Consider the following 18289-nt stretch of genomic DNA (forward strand, 5'->3'; position numbering starts at 1 on the left):
AGCATACTGGGGTGAGGAGCAGTGTGCTAAGGCAGCTTGGCTGTATGCGCAGGGAGTGGTATATCCAGGACTGTGCGCAGGGCCAGTGCTGAACTGTGGCGAAGATCATGCATATGTGGGTGCAGTGTGTGAGGTGAGTTTAGGCTTGGGCGCGAGCCGCAGCTTGCGTTAAAATGCGCTATAAATGCACTTCATCTGGTAGTGATACAAGACAGGCTGAATAACAGTTGTTGCAGTAAGTACTTTGGATTATAAAGATAGATATATATGCATATATATATGTTTTAATTACAACTCTGGTCTTGGTATAAAACCTGCATAGAGCTTCCCTGATGTGTGGAACAGAGGAGGATCTCTCAGAAACAGGTGGCAGGAAGGAGCTTTGACTTGGAATCCATCCTCTCTCTGTAGTTATTTCAGTATTTCTGAATGTTCATGTTTGATGCAATTGTGTCTTGTTCCATTTCAGTAACTTGCTGGCTAACTCCTTTAATTGTAACTGCCATTTGGCCTGGCTGGGAAAATGGTTGAGGAAGAAGAGAATTGTCAGTGGAAATCCACGCTGCTTGAAACCGTTTTTCTTAAAGGATATTCCAATCCAAGATGTAGACGTCCAGGACTTCACCTGCGATGGTAAGAACACCCGGTTTGATCTGACCTTTATGGTAACGTGAGGACCTCCCTTCCTGTCAGTACTGCATGGTAAATGCTGCAGTTCAGTGATGAGGAAGACAGCCATCTAGAGCTGAAGGTCATTGTTCTCTATCGAGAGTTTATTCTTGTTCTTTGTTTCCAGTTTCTGAATTTTTCCCATCTACACCTAAATATGAGAATGAATTAATTTATTAAAGAAAAATGCTGTGCTTTTTATAAACCTTGTATAATCCTGGCTCTTCCTTCCACTTCCCTATTCATACACTTAGTTAACATTCTGAAGCCAGTGGCAACAGTGCTTGGAAAGTCTTCTGGGTTTGGGTAGTGTTCAGTTTCACCAGTAACAGGTATGCAAACAGGGAAACAAATAAATTCTGATATTGTTTGAAATGGTTTGATGATGCTTTAATGCTTTGCTGGGTCCATGTAGCTTTAAAAAAAACCATCCTGACATTTTTTTCATTCTCCGGGTAGTTCTGTGTCTTTTTATCAAGCAGATTTTAGAGAAAATAGTCAAGGGACAAATGGACTGATGAATGCACTGCTAACTTGACTTGTAGGCTGTGATTGCCTGTTAAGACCAGATATTCTGGAGCTGCAGTTAGTCGTACCTCTAAAGAGACTATAAGAATGATAGAAGTTTCCTACGCAGAGTAGAAATTAATTCCTGTCCCAGTCAAGCAGACTGGCAACAGGCCCAGGTGCTTGGGCTCAGAGCTCAAGGGACCTGAGTTTAGTCATTAAAGAATAATTTGCTTTTAGTTTGGGAGGAAGAAAAAAATCCTGGTCCACAAAATGTCTTTCCATGCTTGGGACCTTTCTCTGTCATACAGTCTCTCAGACAGCCATGGTGATTGGAAGGTAGATGGTGACAGGGTGTAAAACACAGAACATAGAGGAAAATTGAATATGCTGAGGAAACGTGCTCTTCCTGCAGGTTTAGGAAAGATTTGGAATTTTGTTTCCAGTCATTAAGCTCAGCTGGGGAGGAGAAGGAAAAAATCTCCCCTGCTCTGTAGACTGGTTGTGCTTCTCCATCCCTCTGAATACGAATGATTCCCTACCCATGCGTCTGTGGGTAATTCTGTTATCGTGTGTCAGGACTTCCAGCCTTATCCTTTACCTCGGGGCTCCTGGGTGCAGCCAGCAGAGAGAAGAAAGAAACAGATCTGTCTCAATTAGTCCCTGTATCAGTTTAAAGCTAAAAAAAAAAAAAAACCAAAGGCAGAGCATAAGGACAGCCGGCTGTGTGCTCTTGGGCTGCAGCGCTGTGTCTCCGTGCTGGTCGGCTCAGGCTGCCGGTGCTCTCACACAGTTGTGTGGTTCCTCTCACTGTCATCTAGAGAATGTGACACAAAGTGTTTCCTTTCACGTACCTCGAGATGCTGTAGCATGCGTTTGCCGTATGTTTTGCAAAGCCTGTTGCTTTTGGGGAAAATCCATGCTTTAATGTTCTTAACTTCAAAGAGTTGGTTTCTTCTGCAGAAACCCTATTGTTCTTCAACTACAAGATTTAATCTACTGTTTCTGGACTTTTGAAACCCTTTTTGGAGAAAGTAGATATTTTTATGTGCGCACAGACGGATTGCCAGCAGTTGGAATATGCTGCTCAGTTTGTCGTTCGCCTGGTTATCCTCGTCAAAAACAATGAGGTTTTACAATTCAGATAAATGAGGTGCCAGGCTGACTTTAAAATACTCGCATCCAAAAGCGGAGTGTATAAAAATCTTTCTAAAGCAGAGTAGAGAGTGAGTATTGTCTCTGTAGCTGGATTTAAGGGCCATGTTCTGGTGAAGTTCTCCGTTTCAGCCAGTACATGGGGGAGGCAGGATGTGGATTCACGTAGCTGATTTTACTGTAAATTGCAAAATTACAGAGAAGTGGGTACTCATTAGAAAAAACTACTGATTTTAAAATATTGGTATTCACTTTTTGAACTGTTGGTCATGTTGCCTGAAAAGCCTGTAGGAAGGCAGGGTGATCCAAAGCATTGGATCTGCTTCAAACTATTGTGATGGTTACCATGGATTCGGGGATGACCCTCTTTGGTCCTTGTAAGCAGTTATCTTCCAAGCGCGTGACTTTGGGCTGCAAAGCTGACTTCCTGATACTCTATTTCTCGCCCTCTACAGGTAATGATGAAAGTAGCTGCTTGCTTTCACCTCCGTGTCCTTCCCAGTGTACTTGCGTGGACTCAGTGGTACGCTGCAGCAACAAAGGGCTGCGGGTATTGCCCAAAGGAATTCCCAAAGACGTGACTGAGCTGTAAGTTGCCTTTTGCATAGCTACCTTCACAAGAAGTTTGTGAAATGACACCCTAGTGAGGCTTCGTAGGTTCTCGGGGGTTTTGCCTTTGACTTTAGTGACTCGTGTGTTGTGCTTCAGTGCTTTCCGGATGTTTTGACTGTTATTTTTATACTTATTTGTCCCTTGACTGAATACATTGCTCTGTAATGGGAGCAGAGTTACCTATCCTTGTACCCATTGATTCTGGGAGTAGAAGACAAATGCATATATTAGTATCAAACAATCCTGTGTGCTTCTGAGAAGCCTAAGCCCCCAACGGGCAGTTTGAAAGGGTGATGGAAATATGTTCCTGACTTCTGCAGCTGTGAGCTAATTATCCTCTGCGGAGATTTAAAAAAAAAAAAAAGAAAAGAAAAGAAAATAAGGGTTTCAGTGTTAGTGAAAAACAATGCCAGAATCAGCGGTTTTATGGCTAAAGGTCTCTATATTACCATCACTTGAGAATATAGGATTTTATACAAAAACATCGTAACAGTGCACTGTATGGTAACATGTATGAAAAGAGAAGAAAGCAGCCAGTGGTGGAGACAAACAGTGAGTTCTTTACTCCAAACCTCATGAAACAGCTAAAATAACAGTTAATTGGATTAAATTGTAAAGTAAATCCGTCCTAGTTGAGAACCATCTTTCTAGTTGTCTTTTCATCTACCCCTCGCTATGACTTTATATTGGATTATGGTTCTTTCCATGGGGGAAAAATATACACTGGTGGAACTGCTTGGCATAAACAGTTGGCAGTAGACACAGTGAGCTCTTGCCCTTTGGGCCGTACTCAAATCCATCCCAGGTGAGTCAGCACTGAAGCTTGTTCCAACCTCATCAGCGTTTCTGTGTGGAAGTGATGGGGTCAGGTGGTGTGTCCAGTGAATTGTGTATCGAATGGCAATCCAGTTCCGCTATTTTTCAGTATCTAGTGTTATTTTTACTGTTTAGTAAAAGGCAGCTGATGAGTGAGGTACGCACCTTTTTACTCCCTTGGCAGTGGGTGATGGGGTTTGCACTCTTTTCACCAGTGGGGTGGTCAAATACAAGATTGTTGCTGAACGAGGAGTGTAATGAAAGTGTATGAGGTCGCCGGAGTTACCGTGGAAATTTTGCAATAATGCGTACGTCCGTGGAGCACTGTTAACCAGGGCATGGTTCATCGTGGTTTAAAGGAAAAGCCAGGGCCTGGCCTGTATTCCCTTACATGTTGCCATCGGCGATAAAGAGTCTTGAGGCGGTTTGTGCTCTGTTCTTGTTCAGGTTTCATTGCATTCAAACATGACTTGCCAACAATAAGATATCACACATGTTAATTTGATTTCCACTGCCATGCGGAGGAATTTGTTTAAATTTTTGCATATTGAGTTATACTGATAATATCTGATACACTGATGACAAAACTTTAACAAAAAAAGTGAAATTAATCTCACATTCTTGAAAACTGCTTTATTTTCATAAGAGATTTCTTGGCAAATGAGGCAATAGCCTGGAACTGAGCAGTTTGAGTTCATCGGAGTTTACATGACTGTCGTCTTCAGTAGGAGCCTCTTGGCTGTGGAAGCCTCTAGTTGGACTTTCTGCTTCCAGTCCAGAAATGTATCAGCAGAACACAGTCAGCCATGGACTGGCTGGCTCTGAATATTTCATGTTCTGCAAATATAACCTTGAATCTGTCCCAGCTGTCTCAAAATTCAATCCTGATCTCACTCTCCTCTTCTAACAAACTTAAACTGAGCTCCTGATTTGTATCTGTACCAGAAGATGAGCTGCAAGTACTGAAGCCGAAAGTGTTGTGTGTTTGAGGAAACTGTGACAAGAATGAAATGAATAAATAAAAATTAAAAAATACGCTGGGGAGAGGACAAGGGCATAAAGATTCTCTGGTGCTGTTAGCCCCCAGTCCGCTCCCTGCGCGAGGCCTGAACAGTGATAGGATGCAGGGGAGCATTTTAGTGGAATTTTTATGAATGCACCAGTCTGACATTTATTAGCTTCCATTATTGATGTATTAATTCACAAGGCACGTTAACTGCAGTGCTTTTTATTAGACTGCAGTATGTTTTTATACAACACGGGTTAAGAAAAAGAACTGCCATGTTTCCAGATAAACCAGTCTGCTATGGCTGAATGCAGCCTTCTTGGAAGTTCTTTTAAATTCTTTTAGAGGTCTTAAAATAATCTTAAAACAGAAATTGAGCATACCTCTTGCTCAGGCACATAGGGAAAATGTTACCCTTTGCTGGGTCACATTTCACTGCGCCTAAGCTCAGCAGAAAAGATCACCAGCAGTGTTTGGGGGACTGGAGACACAGGCTCGCTCCTTCCAGCTTTACTCCTGAGTTTCTGGTTCGGATGTTTATAGAGACAAAGCATGTGAAAACCATTATCTCCTTCATACTTGGAGCTTGGAATGACAGGAGACATCCCTGTGTTTGGTTTGTACCACCCCTGGGAGGAGGGATTACCTTGGCAGGGAAGGCTTCCATCTAGAACAGAGTTGAAAAGATCCGAGTCTCCTAGATTTTAGAGGGATGATGATGTGAGGAATTTCTATTTCCCAGCTATTCCTTCACAAAACCCCGTCATCATGGGCAAGCCTTCTTTAGCTTCTTGGGAATAGGGAAATATTACGTTGTTTCTTGCAAATTCCTTTACTGTATATTTACATACTGCCTGAATTTTTTCCCACTATTTGCTTGCTCTGAAGAGAAGCCTTGGGTTTTTTGAACCTACTCGGTTTTCCAGTCCAGATGTTCAGAAGTAAAATGTTCATGCAATGAGCTAGTTTGGAACTTCGCCTCGCTGCTGCTTTTTTTTTTTTTCCCCCAAATCTGTTTGAACTAAGTTTCCCATGCTCTTTTTCCTTTTACATATTACCTCAGTGTGTGAACACTAGGGTTTTCTCTATTTTTTTTTTAATGAAAGTATAGTCTATTTCTAATAAAGTCTTATCTGACAGCATCCAGCTGCTTTTATGGACCTACAGCAATAATATTTTGCACTGGGGAAAAACATTGGAGGCAATTATGTGAATGGCGTGTGCATAAGCTGTAACATAATGAGCACAGTGTATTGTAGAATAAATATGTACTAGTCATGTCATCTCTAGACTCCACATGTTGTCATGACGCTGAGCTTCATGATAGCACTGATGGGATTGTTAGGAAAACCTGTCTCCATACATCATTGTTAGGGATTATTTTCCTTTCTGGTTCTATTAATGCATATTAATGTTAGCATTACTTTTACCATTTCTCCGTACCTGCTCACAAACCTTCTCTCTGCTGTTTGTGGGTTTGTTCTGTGGGTTAGGTTCATTTAGCCTGACAACTTGGCACAACAGTTTTCCCAAGTGACTGACCTGCTCACTAGCAGAGGGATCCCCTTGAACTGTCTTACAGCTTTTATTCCGCGGCTCTACTCTGCTGCCTGTTGCTGCCTCAGCCTTGGCATGTCACCTTTATTCAGCTGAATCTCCAGTTGCCAGGATGATTTTGACAACTGTTCCCACACATTTGCTGCCACATCTACTTGGAGGTATCTCAACCCTCCTTTCCATCTTTGAAGGCACTTGTGATTTCTCTTGACTTGTGACTAAAAAATAGTGGCTCGTACCTGGGCCATGCGAACGGTTGCAATAAATATGCTCCAGGCAGTTAGTTATGAGCTCTAGGCAGTTCGGTATGATACATGTAGAGTATCGTAACGATTTAGTGCCACTCTTCAGTATGCCAACATTGCTGTTGATCAAAGGGATAACTCTGAAGTGAGATTCCTGGTGAAAATCATCTACTTGAGAATGCAAATGCTTCTGCTTGTCTGGCAGTCTTGCACTGCTTTGTACACTGACCCTTTGCACAGACTGCAGTGAATTTTCCTTTCATAAAGGAGAGAAACCACTTAGATCAAAGCTTAGCCTTACCTGCTCCTGCGTCGTAAAAGGTTTTACAGCCTGCTTAATTCACTGCGGAGCAAAATTGTCCCATTATGAGGACGGATAGTTCTGTAGAAGGATATTTTAGTTACAGCTGCAACAGAGCACTTAAATCTGCATTTCAAATCTACAGTTTAGAGAAAGTAGATAGTGTCAATATTGTCAATAATGTGTTCAGTGACTCGTGAAGTTTGAGCACATATTGGAAAGGTGACTTTAGCACTAGCGGAGACTACAGGTAAGTTTAACTTCAGGGCCTTCACTTTTCTCTCAAACACAGCCGTGGGTCTGTGGGTCAGACCTGTACACGGCAGTCTCACATACAAATGCAGCAAAATCCTGAGTCCAAATTTGCCAAAACTTCAAGATCCAGACTTGTGCCTAGATCCATACTTGAATTTTATTTCTTCCAAAGAAACTGTAATTGAAGCTCTTAAAACTCCTGCTTTGTGGGTGTTTCGCTTTTCACAGTCCAATTCCCTTCTGGAACATGCTTTTAGGAAATTAACCTTGCCTCAAAGTTTTGGGATATTGGGCATTAAAAAGTTTAGACTATAACTTCATTTTTGAGCCGCATAAAATGTCAAGTATCATCCTGTTTTTGTAATGTAATATTCTATATGAAACATTTAAAGAAATTAAATGAAAGGCTTTGTGCCTTTTCATTTACTGCCTGAAAACTGATTTCTCTCCCAGTTTCTTCTATTAGCACAGATTGCCGCTGTGAGCTTGACTTTATGGCTGAATAGACATTTCAGTACAGAAAAAGTTCCAAGTGATTCAAATCATTACGTGATGCTTTGGCACCTTGTGCTGCTTGTATCACCTCCAATCCAAGTGGCTCCAGTATAAAAATAGACAAGTTGGAAAAAGAACAGCTGTCATCTTTTATGCATAGTTTTACATTTTTTATATGTGATGTTGCTGTGGTAGAAGGTGCTGGGTGAGCCCTGGGGCTGCTGGAGGCACTGGGTTCCGAGAGCCAGCGTGGTTGGTGGGGGCAAGGAGTGAGGCATGGCCAAACGCCCTAGTGCCAGCCATCCTGGCCGGAGCGTTACCCATCGCCAGCACTTGGTCGTGTTTTAGAAGAGCCCTTTCCTCGTACGCAGTTGGCAGTATTTTATGAGACCGTGAACAGGTTTCTGTTTTGGGTTGGTTTTGTTTTTTAAATTTTGGCTCTGGTAATTGCTTGTTGGTTACAGTCATTACTGAGACTTCAGGATTCCCAGCAGCATTCATGGCGTAAAAAACAATTGCCAGTCTGATATTTAAACTACAGAGTCTAGAGAGTTTTAAGCAGCAAATGGGGTTGTTTTGGATACTAGTCAGTGTGTCTGTAGTAAGCAGCTGACACCCACTCCTGACTATCTGTATATTAATAACTTGACTCGGAGCTTTAGAAGTGCACATCCATTTTCTTCATTTCTGCTAGAATTTGAGTACCAGATGCCACGTACATCACCCTCCTTTGGCTGAGAATTGAAAAGAATTAAAAATACAATCTTCTCTCTACATCATTCTTTTCTATGTTATGCTTGTTTTGTTTGGGCAGGGGGTCTGTAGCTTCATCCATGGTTTTTATTTATACATAGGTATTTATAAATACACAGATTTTTGTAACGGGGCTCTGCCCTTTCACCCTCTGGAATAATTCTGTCATTCACTATGTCCAGCTTGCAGCCCTCTGCAGCCCCCGTACATCACGTTGAGCCCAGCAAGGTGCAGCGCTGCCGCCCACATCCTCTCCCTGCTTGGTCGGAGGCCGGGCCCGCGGTGGGCAGCAGCTCGCCCGCAGCCCAGTTGGTTTTTTCAAGTATTGCATCTCGGATCCTCCAGATTCCTGGCATGCTCTTATGCCCTGAAAACTCTGAATATTTCAAATTCATTGCACTTAAATGTGCTTTCAAACTGAATGCCTTTTGCTTAGAAGGTACTGCCATTGCTCGTGTGATGTGGTGAAGGGTTTAGCAGTGGCGGTTTGTCCGTACACACACATGGAAAGTGTAGTAGCCGTAGTTTTTCAGTGTAAAATTGTGTTTGTTCAGAAATTATACTGCTGGTATAAGTATTGCGGCTTTCTGCTAGCGCGTTTGTATAACCATCAAATTGCTGGCACTACAGAGCCAGAGCTCTTCAAAGCAGACCTTCTGTAGGAGTTCAACTCCGGGATCTGCATGTCTGTGTTAGTCTGAGTCAGGAAGCGCTGGATTAAAGTGTGCACCTCTGACTTTATCGCACCCGAACGCGTAACGGCGGAAACCTTGGCTAGCCATCATCACTTTGTTCAAACTGCAGGCTGCTTCATATTGGCATCAATGAGAGAATGCCCTGAAAATATATTTCTGAGGATTTCAACACATCGCAAGAGCTGAGTCTCCCGTCCTAAAGGGAAATCATATATAGCTTCCAAATACATCGTGCATGACCTGCTTTTGATTTCCTTTGGAAATCCTTTGGATTTTACATTTGGGATAAGGACTTGAACAGTGACCTACCCTCATACATGGGTTTAAGATTTGCAGCTTTCTGGGATGAAAGAGAAGCGCAGACTCCCAGCAGCTTGCTGCATCCAGAGGAGACCGTGACTGGGGAAATGAGACATGATTTGCCCTGTCTAAATAGTAACATACGTGGTCGAGTTCTGAAGACCATCTACATAACAGTTTACGGTGTGAATTCACTGGGGAGCTGCATTTTCAAAATAATTTGTAACAAATTTAGCCAAAATGAAGGAAGTGACTTTACACTTGCAGAACATGAACGTCCACGGGAGGTGTAAATGTGGCATGGCTAACTCATGCTCTGGTTTGCGATAATCCGTGTCAGCAGAGCAGCTGTGGGCGCTCTGCAAGGGCTCGCCCTGTACTGCGCAACACTGGCACTCCGTGGCTGTGGGCTCTGTGAATGGGGAGAGTAATACGTTCAGTAGGTTTTTTCATTAAGGAAGCGGTTTGCTATTGGTTAAAATTCAAAAGCCTGTAGTCCCACTTGTCCAGCCTAATCCTAGCAGGAGCTAGGTCAGCTCCACCGCGTGCTCTAGGGTCACTCTGCCCTGCTGGGCTCCTGTGCACAGGCAGAATGGATAGCCATGAGGCTGGGGTAGTTCAGCTGGAATAGTTAATTGAAAAGAGAGCTGAAGCAGCAGAAAATGGTGAGAGGGCATTATGCTGAAATAGAAGGGATGGCGACTTGGGGGGAAACGTGACAAAATGTAAGAAATTCTGTTAGTAGTTACAGATTTATTTTAAATTCTGTAAAAATAAACTTGGTGGGAAAATTTTCTTGATTCAGTTTCCACAGCTATCTCTGTGTTGTTACGGTTAATGTAGAGAGGGAGCATGTAGCGCAGCAGTAATCTATTGTTACTGTTTGCCATTGTGACTGCAGAATAAGGAGGTCTGTTGCCAAAGAGAAGGAAATCGGGGGCGGGGGGAGTGCGTGGATAAAAATTCTCCGCGCGACTATCAGGTATTTCAGCAGCAGAGGCAGCACATAAAGTGTTCTGGTGTCCGTGGGCTGCATTTCTTCCTGGCTACGCTTGATTGTCTTTCAAAACATGCCACATCAATTGCATTGTCCCATGTCTGCCTCAGGAAAAACCCCCCGAAGTATCTCAAAAGGGAAGGGAAATATCACATTGTCTTTCATCTTCACCTGTGGAGGGAGAAGGGCCTTCCCCCCACTCAGTACTTTCTGAGAAGGGCGGGTCTGTGTCCCAGGTCGACATGGCTTCTGGCAGGTCTCTGGAGGATCACCTTGACGGTGTCGTGGCACCACAGCAAACAATTCCATTGGAGCCTTGTTACTTTGCTGTCTCCTGGGGATGGAGTTTCACCCAAAAGACAAGGTTAAGGAAAAGAACTCCTGCTCTGTGTCTGTTAGCCTGGTAATAAACAGAAGCAGCCCCACATCCCATTGCTACCGCAGGTCAGCTGTGAAGTCCTGTGTACCCATGCTCTCTTCTGGGCAAACTTCTGAAAAGCATTCTATATTTGTTCAGGGTTTTTCCTTTGGTTCCTGAATGTTTGTGGTTCTTCCGTGAAGAAAATCTGCAGAACACGGGCACTGTGCACCTGTCTGAGCACGTGGGATTATCCTAAAAGGCTTCAGGCTCCCGAGCGTGGTCTGAACGGAGACACGTTCAGTGGAGTCTCAGACAGCTTCCACCCTGGGCACACAAGCTGTTCTGTTAAATGCAGTTAGGACTTGTAGGAGCAGCCGGTGCTCGGAGAGAACTTTGGTCTTCAGTTAGTACCAAGATTTCCTCCTGTACCAGCATACTTTGAACTGGAAAGGTGAGGAGGGTGTGTATGGCGTAGTAGGAATTGCTGTAGCGGATGGGGCATCGAACTCAGGGGTGCTTGTGTGGGCACTGGAGTAAGCGAGACTTTTTGCAACACAGAGACCTGGCAGTGCAGCTGCTCTTCCAGTGCTGGCTGTACAAGGAGCTTCCGCACGACAAAACCTTCCCTTCCAGGGTCAGTCAGCACTCAGCATTCTTACAGGAACTGGTGAAAGGTGGCTTTAAGTTCAGGGCACAAGCTGTACAATTTGTCTCCCCGTTTTCACTTGCTTGTAGAAAAACCAAATGGTCATTTTGTTTGCTGTAGGCCAGAGATCATTTATTTGCTTCCAAGTTCAAAAAAAGGGAGAAACTGTTACAGTTTCAAAGCAATACATCAAAGATAATTTCCTTAGTGACTGACTTTGTGTTTTCCTCATTCATGGGGCAGGTTGAGTGACAGGAGTTCTTGTTAACATGTCTGTGTAATTGTCAAACCGGTCTTTTTTCAGATACCTGGAAGGAAACCATCTGACTGCTGTGCCGAAGGGGCTCTCCGCCTTCAGACACCTGACACTGATGTAAGAAACACGTGCTTTGAATGTCAAGAAAATTGTAGGACACTTTCTGCACTATGTTGTAGGTGGAACAAAAATAATTAGTATGGGGCGGGGGGGGGAACCAAAACCTTTCTGCGGTTTAAATTTGGAAAGAATGTCCCAGTAGCCACTGCTGCCAGTAAGTGTTCATGAAGAGTGGAGAAAGAGTGAGGTGACCGAGAGTACCAGACACCTCCTCTGCAGGAGCTCCCAGCATCAGCGAGGGGACTCGGCTCTCACACAGGCTGCTGCGGTTTCACCTGGCAGATTTATTTGTGCAAAGCTGTAAAGGTCATTAACAGAGGAGACAGCATTAATTTCTTCTAGGTGAGGCAGTATTTGTAATGCTAAGGCACTGAAAATTTGCATAGCTGTTTCTGCTACGAGCAGTCACACAGCTAGAGACAAGACAGACGTTGTCCGGTGAGTTGCTCCCTGAAATACAGGAGAGTGAAATTTATTGCCTGAACTGTTAACCAGGCGCTTGCAGACACTGTTTGAATCAGCCGCGTAGAGACTCAGGTTGGATGGGCAGAACAACCTCGGACAAGAGCAGCTGGAGGGAAAGCTGGAATCCTCTGTTTGAAGAGTGGTTTATTTGGAAACAGCTCTAATTTAGGTTTTCAGGGGAGAACACCAACAAACCAAAACGTTCTGTTTGAGCCTAAAAGACTGTTTTTTAATGAAAAATGAAATTTTGTTCTAGTAGCTGTCAGTGTGAAGAGCACGTTGAAATGCTGCACCTGTAATATGTTGCAAAGCGAGTTGGTGCAGTACATATTCACCTATGCCTCATCGTTTATTGATTTATCCTTCAAAAATTTTGCTTGTATTCACTGTTTTTTTTTTTTTTTTTTTTTTTTTTAAAAAAAAATTGTTTTTTCCTTCAAAAATTTTGTTTTTTTTTCCTTTTTTTTTTTTTTTTTTTTTTTTTTTTTAGAATGCTCTAGGTTGTAAATATGCCTTAACATTTCCAAGTCCAAGGCTTTTTAGGGGAATCTGATGTGCTTTGCTTTTAGAGCTTATTCCAAGTTGTTTAGAAAATGTATCCATTGATACTATGAGACTTTTCAATTCCTTCAAGCATTTTGCTGCGCAGATTTTATGTAATTGTTTAAAAAAGTTATTTCTCAAGTCATATGTATAAATGATGTTTTCTCCGTGTGTTTCTTCAGTGATTTGAGCAACAACAGCATAAGCATGTTGGCCAATTACACCTTCAGCAACATGACTCAGTTATCAACACTGTAAGTAGTCCAAAGTTGTGGTACCAGTTTTAATTGCTTTTCAGACACCATCTTAGGTGTTGAGCAGTTAGCAGGGGTGTCACTGCTTCAGCGTGCAGCCTTCCATGCGTCTTCGCGGTTGAATTAGTAGTGATGTGCTCACAGAAAAGACAGCGCTGTGACTCTGTTCTCTCGTTCTCCCAGCATCCTGAGCTACAACAGGCTGCGGTGCATCCCCGCCCACGCGTTCAACGGCCTCAGGTCTCTTCGAGTGCTGTAAGTACCACTTCCTCGTTGCAGCTTATTGGAATGCTGCTGGTGGCGGGGAGGTTTTTAATGAGCAGATGGCTTTCACTTGATCCAGTAATCATAAATATTTCCACACAATTAGCTTCAATGTACTTGTACTTAGGTGCAGCATGTCCGGTAATGACTAGAGCAGGTGAATGCTAAACTTTGCAAAGAAGCAATTACAAATTTGCAGGATGAATGAATTTTCTATGATAGTTCAGGGACAAGAACTATTACGAAAACAGGCCTCCAAGAGGCTGCCTAGAGTCTGTCTGACTCTTCTACCTCAACAATGTTTTGGTGCCCTAGAGGAAAGACTTTGCTCTTTGTAAGAACTTGATCATATTTTGGAGTGCAAGTTTTCATGGGATGCTTCAGCAAGACTGTCTTTACTGAAAAGCTGCATTTTTAGAATATATTCTATTATTTCAGAATTAATTTTTATTAATTAACTGCAGGCGAGTTTTTACATAAAAGAATGTGATCTGAAGGGCAGTTAGAAGTCCCCCCGCTAAAACAGTGAGTGAGTCCAGGTAGTGGCGGGGTGCCAGCCTGTCTCCAGTGCATGTAAGTTGTGAGTGAAATTTGACCTCGGTTTGACTGGGAGCACACTCAGAGATGTCCGTGTGGCTTCTTTCTTGGGACATCCTTTTCTGCGCTCTTTCTTTCCAGTGTAGCTGCTTTCAGCAGCTCTCTGGATTGAACAATTTGCTTACAATCTCTTTTGGAAGACACCATCTTTATATTGTCTGGGAGTGTGGGCTGTGGGTCTGCTCCTTGCAGCAAGCAGCCCCCCAGCTTCTCTTAGGCATCTGCTAGACCGACTCCTGCTTCCGTCTCCTATTGACTGTCTCTCACTCCCCATCAGAAACAAACCCTGAATTGGGTTTGCTGAGTTGTTTCTGTGGACTCCTGAGCCCATGTGCAGCTGCCAGGATGGTGGAGAAGCCACCTTCCTCCCCACGGCCCAGCAATACAAGTGGGTCACCATTGCTTGCACAGCAAACTGAAAGCAAAGGAGTTAAATAGCTTATCTGTGATGAGATTATTCAGTGCGCTGAAGGAGAGAGAGCTTTGAACACAAAGGGTCAGGACAGAGGAGGTGAAGAATATGTCCTGAGTGCTTTGAAAATTCGTGTTAGTGTTTTCTACTTTTTAAAGAAGGAGATGTCATTCATATGCAGAAGTTTCTGTGACTTTAAAGATCAGTGGTTGCTGCACTCTGAGTCTGTGAATGTGGAATTAAGGTGTCGACGTGAGCAGTACTGCGGCTGTGGAAGCAGCGCTGCTTGGCTGAGCTCTTTCACTGGGGTTTGAGTGGTAAAATAGACATCAGGAGGTTTCAACCTCCTACCTTACCAGGCAGCTTTAGATTCCCAGCTTCATTAGTAAAAACAGGAAAGATAATGTGATTTGGATTTGGTGTTTGAATTTTGGCTTCAGACTCTATTTCTAGTGCACTAGGATGGCTGCGTTCGAGCTGTTAACATGAGTCCTGAATTGCAGCCACAGATGAATATGTTCTGTTTCATGGCCAAATAAATGATTCCATATGGATCCGTCTTCTGGCCTGCTTCTGATATGCAAGCTAGCTTGATTAAAGCTAGTTTGGGACTCTCCACCCTGAATTACATCGTAGGTATACTGTGCCGCACTCCTCCCAACAGCTACAATTTGCCTTTTCACTTTTGTTCTTGCAGACCACATTCAGACGGAAACAAAGGGCAATTTTTCAATAACAACTGTTATATTTTGGCTTTTGAAAAATATCACTAATCAAATTGAAAAAAAAAGAAGCCAACTTCATCTTTCAGGGGAGAAGCCCTCCCTGTCTTGCACAGAGCAGCATGATTGAAATGACGCCTAAAAGGGAACCTCTGCCTCTGCTCCACGCATTGGGAAGCCTCCAGATTGATTTGATTTATTACAGCCCACAAAACTCTGGTATCAGCTACAACTTTTGCCACGTGTCATCTGTGTTGTTATTAAAAATCAATTCTCCAGAGAGAAAATGGCTTCCGAGTGACAGTGTGCAATCTGTTAGTGTCAGTTATTTATTATCCGTGTTCTCCGGGGAATTTAAAAGAGAAAACATCAGCAAAACAATTTCCACATGTTTGGGGTTTTTTTAATAAGACGAATATGAAGATCTCATTACCTTTGGCTGCATGTGCCTCTCGTACAGGCTCCTCTGTCTCCCAAATTCCAAATTCATTGTCTTTAGCTTTTGCCTCTCTATAGTAAATAAAGTAAATCCGTATTTGAAAATCGGAATAATCGTAGCTGTATGATGAAGTCGGACATTGACAGGTGTCTGGTGCTGTCCTCTCCCTCTTTTCAGCACGAGCCCAGCTGAAAAAACTGCAGAGTCAACACGTTTAAGCCTGAATATGTACCAGTGTTTACACAACCAGCCCTTTAATCTTCGGTCTTCACGTGGCGTATCCATACTCGCAGCCGAACTGGGCTGGGGAGCAAGTTCAACAGCGAGTCTTAAGAAGTTTTTTGACAAGCAGAAGTTGGTATCAGTAGGTTTTGCACCAAAGCTATCACAGTGAAAAACTGCGGGGTTGCTTTTTGGTTTTGTTTCGGATTTTTATGTCCAAAGCTAGTCTTTTTGGAAGCTAAATATAAACGGATTAAAAAAGCTGAGATTGAGATCAAGTAATCACAAGTATTTGAACTCTCTGGTGGACCTGAACTGATTATTTTAAAGACTGTTTTTATTGCGTGACCATGTTGTAACTTCTGACATTTTCTCTTTAATTAAGAGACAAAGTCCAAAAACAAAAATACTTTCTCAGATTGCTAAACAACTTTCCGTGTTATGTTTATGACAGAAATGATAAAATGAGCTTGCAGAGTATTCTACTAACAAGAGATATTCTAGTTTTACTGAAAACTGATGGATATTTACTGCAGTTCAGAGCTCACACAAACATAGTCATATGTGTGATGATAAAACTACCACTAATACTCTTCATGCACAACTGCGGAGCCAGTTTTCACAGTACACTTTCACTGCTGGACGCTGCGCTGATTTAACCCAACGGACGTGTTCTTTGACTGTGTTGCTTTGTTTCTTCATTGCAGAATGACTGCTTGTGCTTACCCAGCACATCTGTAAAAGGTGCTGGGGTTACGAGCATTGAGCAGCGACACTGTGGCTTCCCACTCCCGCCAGCAGCTGAGTTGTGTTGGTTCCTGCAGGGTTTGGCATCCTTCGGGGTCCACTGTAGGTGTTTGCCTCGGTGGGATGTGGCTCTGTAAGCTCAGCCAAGCTTTAGCCACATTTCTGTCTTTGCAGAGTAGGTCACTCTTACTGAAAAAGCATCCCCTTTGTGTCCGCAGTAGCCTATCGTTAGGAAACGATGGGCCAGGAGATGGGACTTGGGAACAGTCAGAAAAATTAAAAAAAAAAAAAAAATCCAGCCCAAAAGGATACGTTTAATTCTTTTCCTTACCTGAAGATGAAGGAATGAGAAAGTTTTTATTTCAAGAATTCAAGTGTTTTGTTACTCTGTGCTCTGAGAGGAGATTCACATCACCTTAGAGTCATACCCCTGCTGTTCACTGACGTTTAGACAAGAGGATACCCAGAAGCTGTGCTTCTGAGGGAGAAGACATACATCAGTGGGTGTGCTTTAACTGCCCAAATGTATAAGATCTTGTTTGACCATTTCTCATAAGGATTTTTGATATAGAAATGTGTTCCTGTTACTGATCCAAGAGGAAGAAGATTTTATTGCATTGCTGAATTCTCTTGCCACTCTTTATTATTGTGAGGTTTATGTTTTCTAGCATTTCTCATTTCATTTTAGCTGCATGGGTGATGGTGTTGCTGACAGGATATTTTTATTAAAATGCAAACATTCGCATCCATGAAATATATCTCAGTGTTGGAGGTATGTAGGCAAACCATTCCTTCCAGATGGTTTTATATTTTTGATGGTTTTACTTTCTTGCAGATAAATGGCTTTGTTATTCTTCAGCTTCTCTAGGAAGAAGTTTCCAAGATCTAGGAAAGAAAAGGCACCCCTTCACAGAGTAAACACAACTGATAGGATACGAGGATAGCTCCAACTTCTGCTGTCTGTTCAGAGAGAATCATCTTGCACATCTTTAAGTAGTTTAAGAGATCAGAAAACAAGCTCATTATGAGTGGCTGCTTATTTAAATATGTTCATTTTACTGAAGGAGGGAACATTTTGATGACAAGTTGTTGATCCTCATACCAACAAAAACACTCCTTCCGTAATAGCCGTGGGATATGTCTCAGTCGGTTGGTCATTCTCTGTAGGACTAGTAAGCGTGCTTTATCTGGAGTTACTGTGTGGGAGCTCATATCCTTCCTGTTCCTGTTGGATTAATTGCTTGGAAAGCCATCCTTATATATGCCAAGTATTATTCTGAATAGCCAAAACCTAGGTATGCCTCAAAGAATCCGGCTGTTGGAAGGGGAAGGTTTTGTGTACTGGCATCAAGAACCAGCAAGAGAAGCCAGCAGCATGACTCTGCTCTAGTTCTGGGGGTTTCATACTCTCTGAAGAAGCTTAGCAGTACAGTAAGATAGCAACTGCAGCTGCAATAGCAGCCGTGAAACGTGACCGTGGTGACCTTGCTTATGCTCTTGTAGTTCACAGCCCTGTGGTAGCGCCCAGCCTCATGGGAGAGAAGACAAGGTGCATCTTCCCCTGTCAGGCCTGGCTTTCCTTGCCGTGCGTATGCTGGTGTGAGGCAGTGGGTGAAGGCAGAATTCCTAAGAGTTAAGTGGCATCGTGTAGATCCTGGTGTTGCTCGTAGTGGTGTCAGGGAAGAAAGGATGCAAAAGGAGATGCTTTTAGTTTCATCTGGGGCTATTGTGTATTCCCATGGGCCCAGATGTTTGTTTTAAATAAACCCAATGTGCACTGTTTTGAGAATCTGTACAGTCACACACGCACACAAAAAGATGTGATTGCTGTGTTCCGCAGATCACCAGGTAAATTAGAAAATAAATGACTCGAGGGAA

The 18289-nt window shown here is 43.0% G+C and overlaps 1 protein-coding gene across 1 annotated transcript in view; it reads left to right on the top strand.

Annotated features, from left to right (window-relative positions):
* LOC104498555 (slit homolog 3 protein-like) overlaps nucleotides 1-18289 on the top strand; it is a gene marked incomplete at its 3' end in the record, with an annotated part of 172351 nt that overhangs the window by 147617 nt on the left and 6445 nt on the right. The window contains exons 16-20 of the mRNA XM_010141950.1: nucleotides 470-633; nucleotides 2787-2919; nucleotides 11675-11743; nucleotides 12937-13008; nucleotides 13192-13263. Of these exons, the coding sequence (XP_010140252.1) occupies nucleotides 470-633; nucleotides 2787-2919; nucleotides 11675-11743; nucleotides 12937-13008; nucleotides 13192-13263 (510 nt within the window). The remainder of the gene's footprint in view (nucleotides 1-469; nucleotides 634-2786; nucleotides 2920-11674; nucleotides 11744-12936; nucleotides 13009-13191; nucleotides 13264-18289) is intronic.

The sequence above is a fragment of the Buceros rhinoceros genome, unplaced genomic scaffold (genome assembly GCF_000710305.1).
Source record: "Buceros rhinoceros silvestris isolate BGI_N320 unplaced genomic scaffold, ASM71030v1 scaffold12558, whole genome shotgun sequence".
Taxonomy (NCBI): Eukaryota; Metazoa; Chordata; class Aves; order Bucerotiformes; family Bucerotidae; genus Buceros; species Buceros rhinoceros.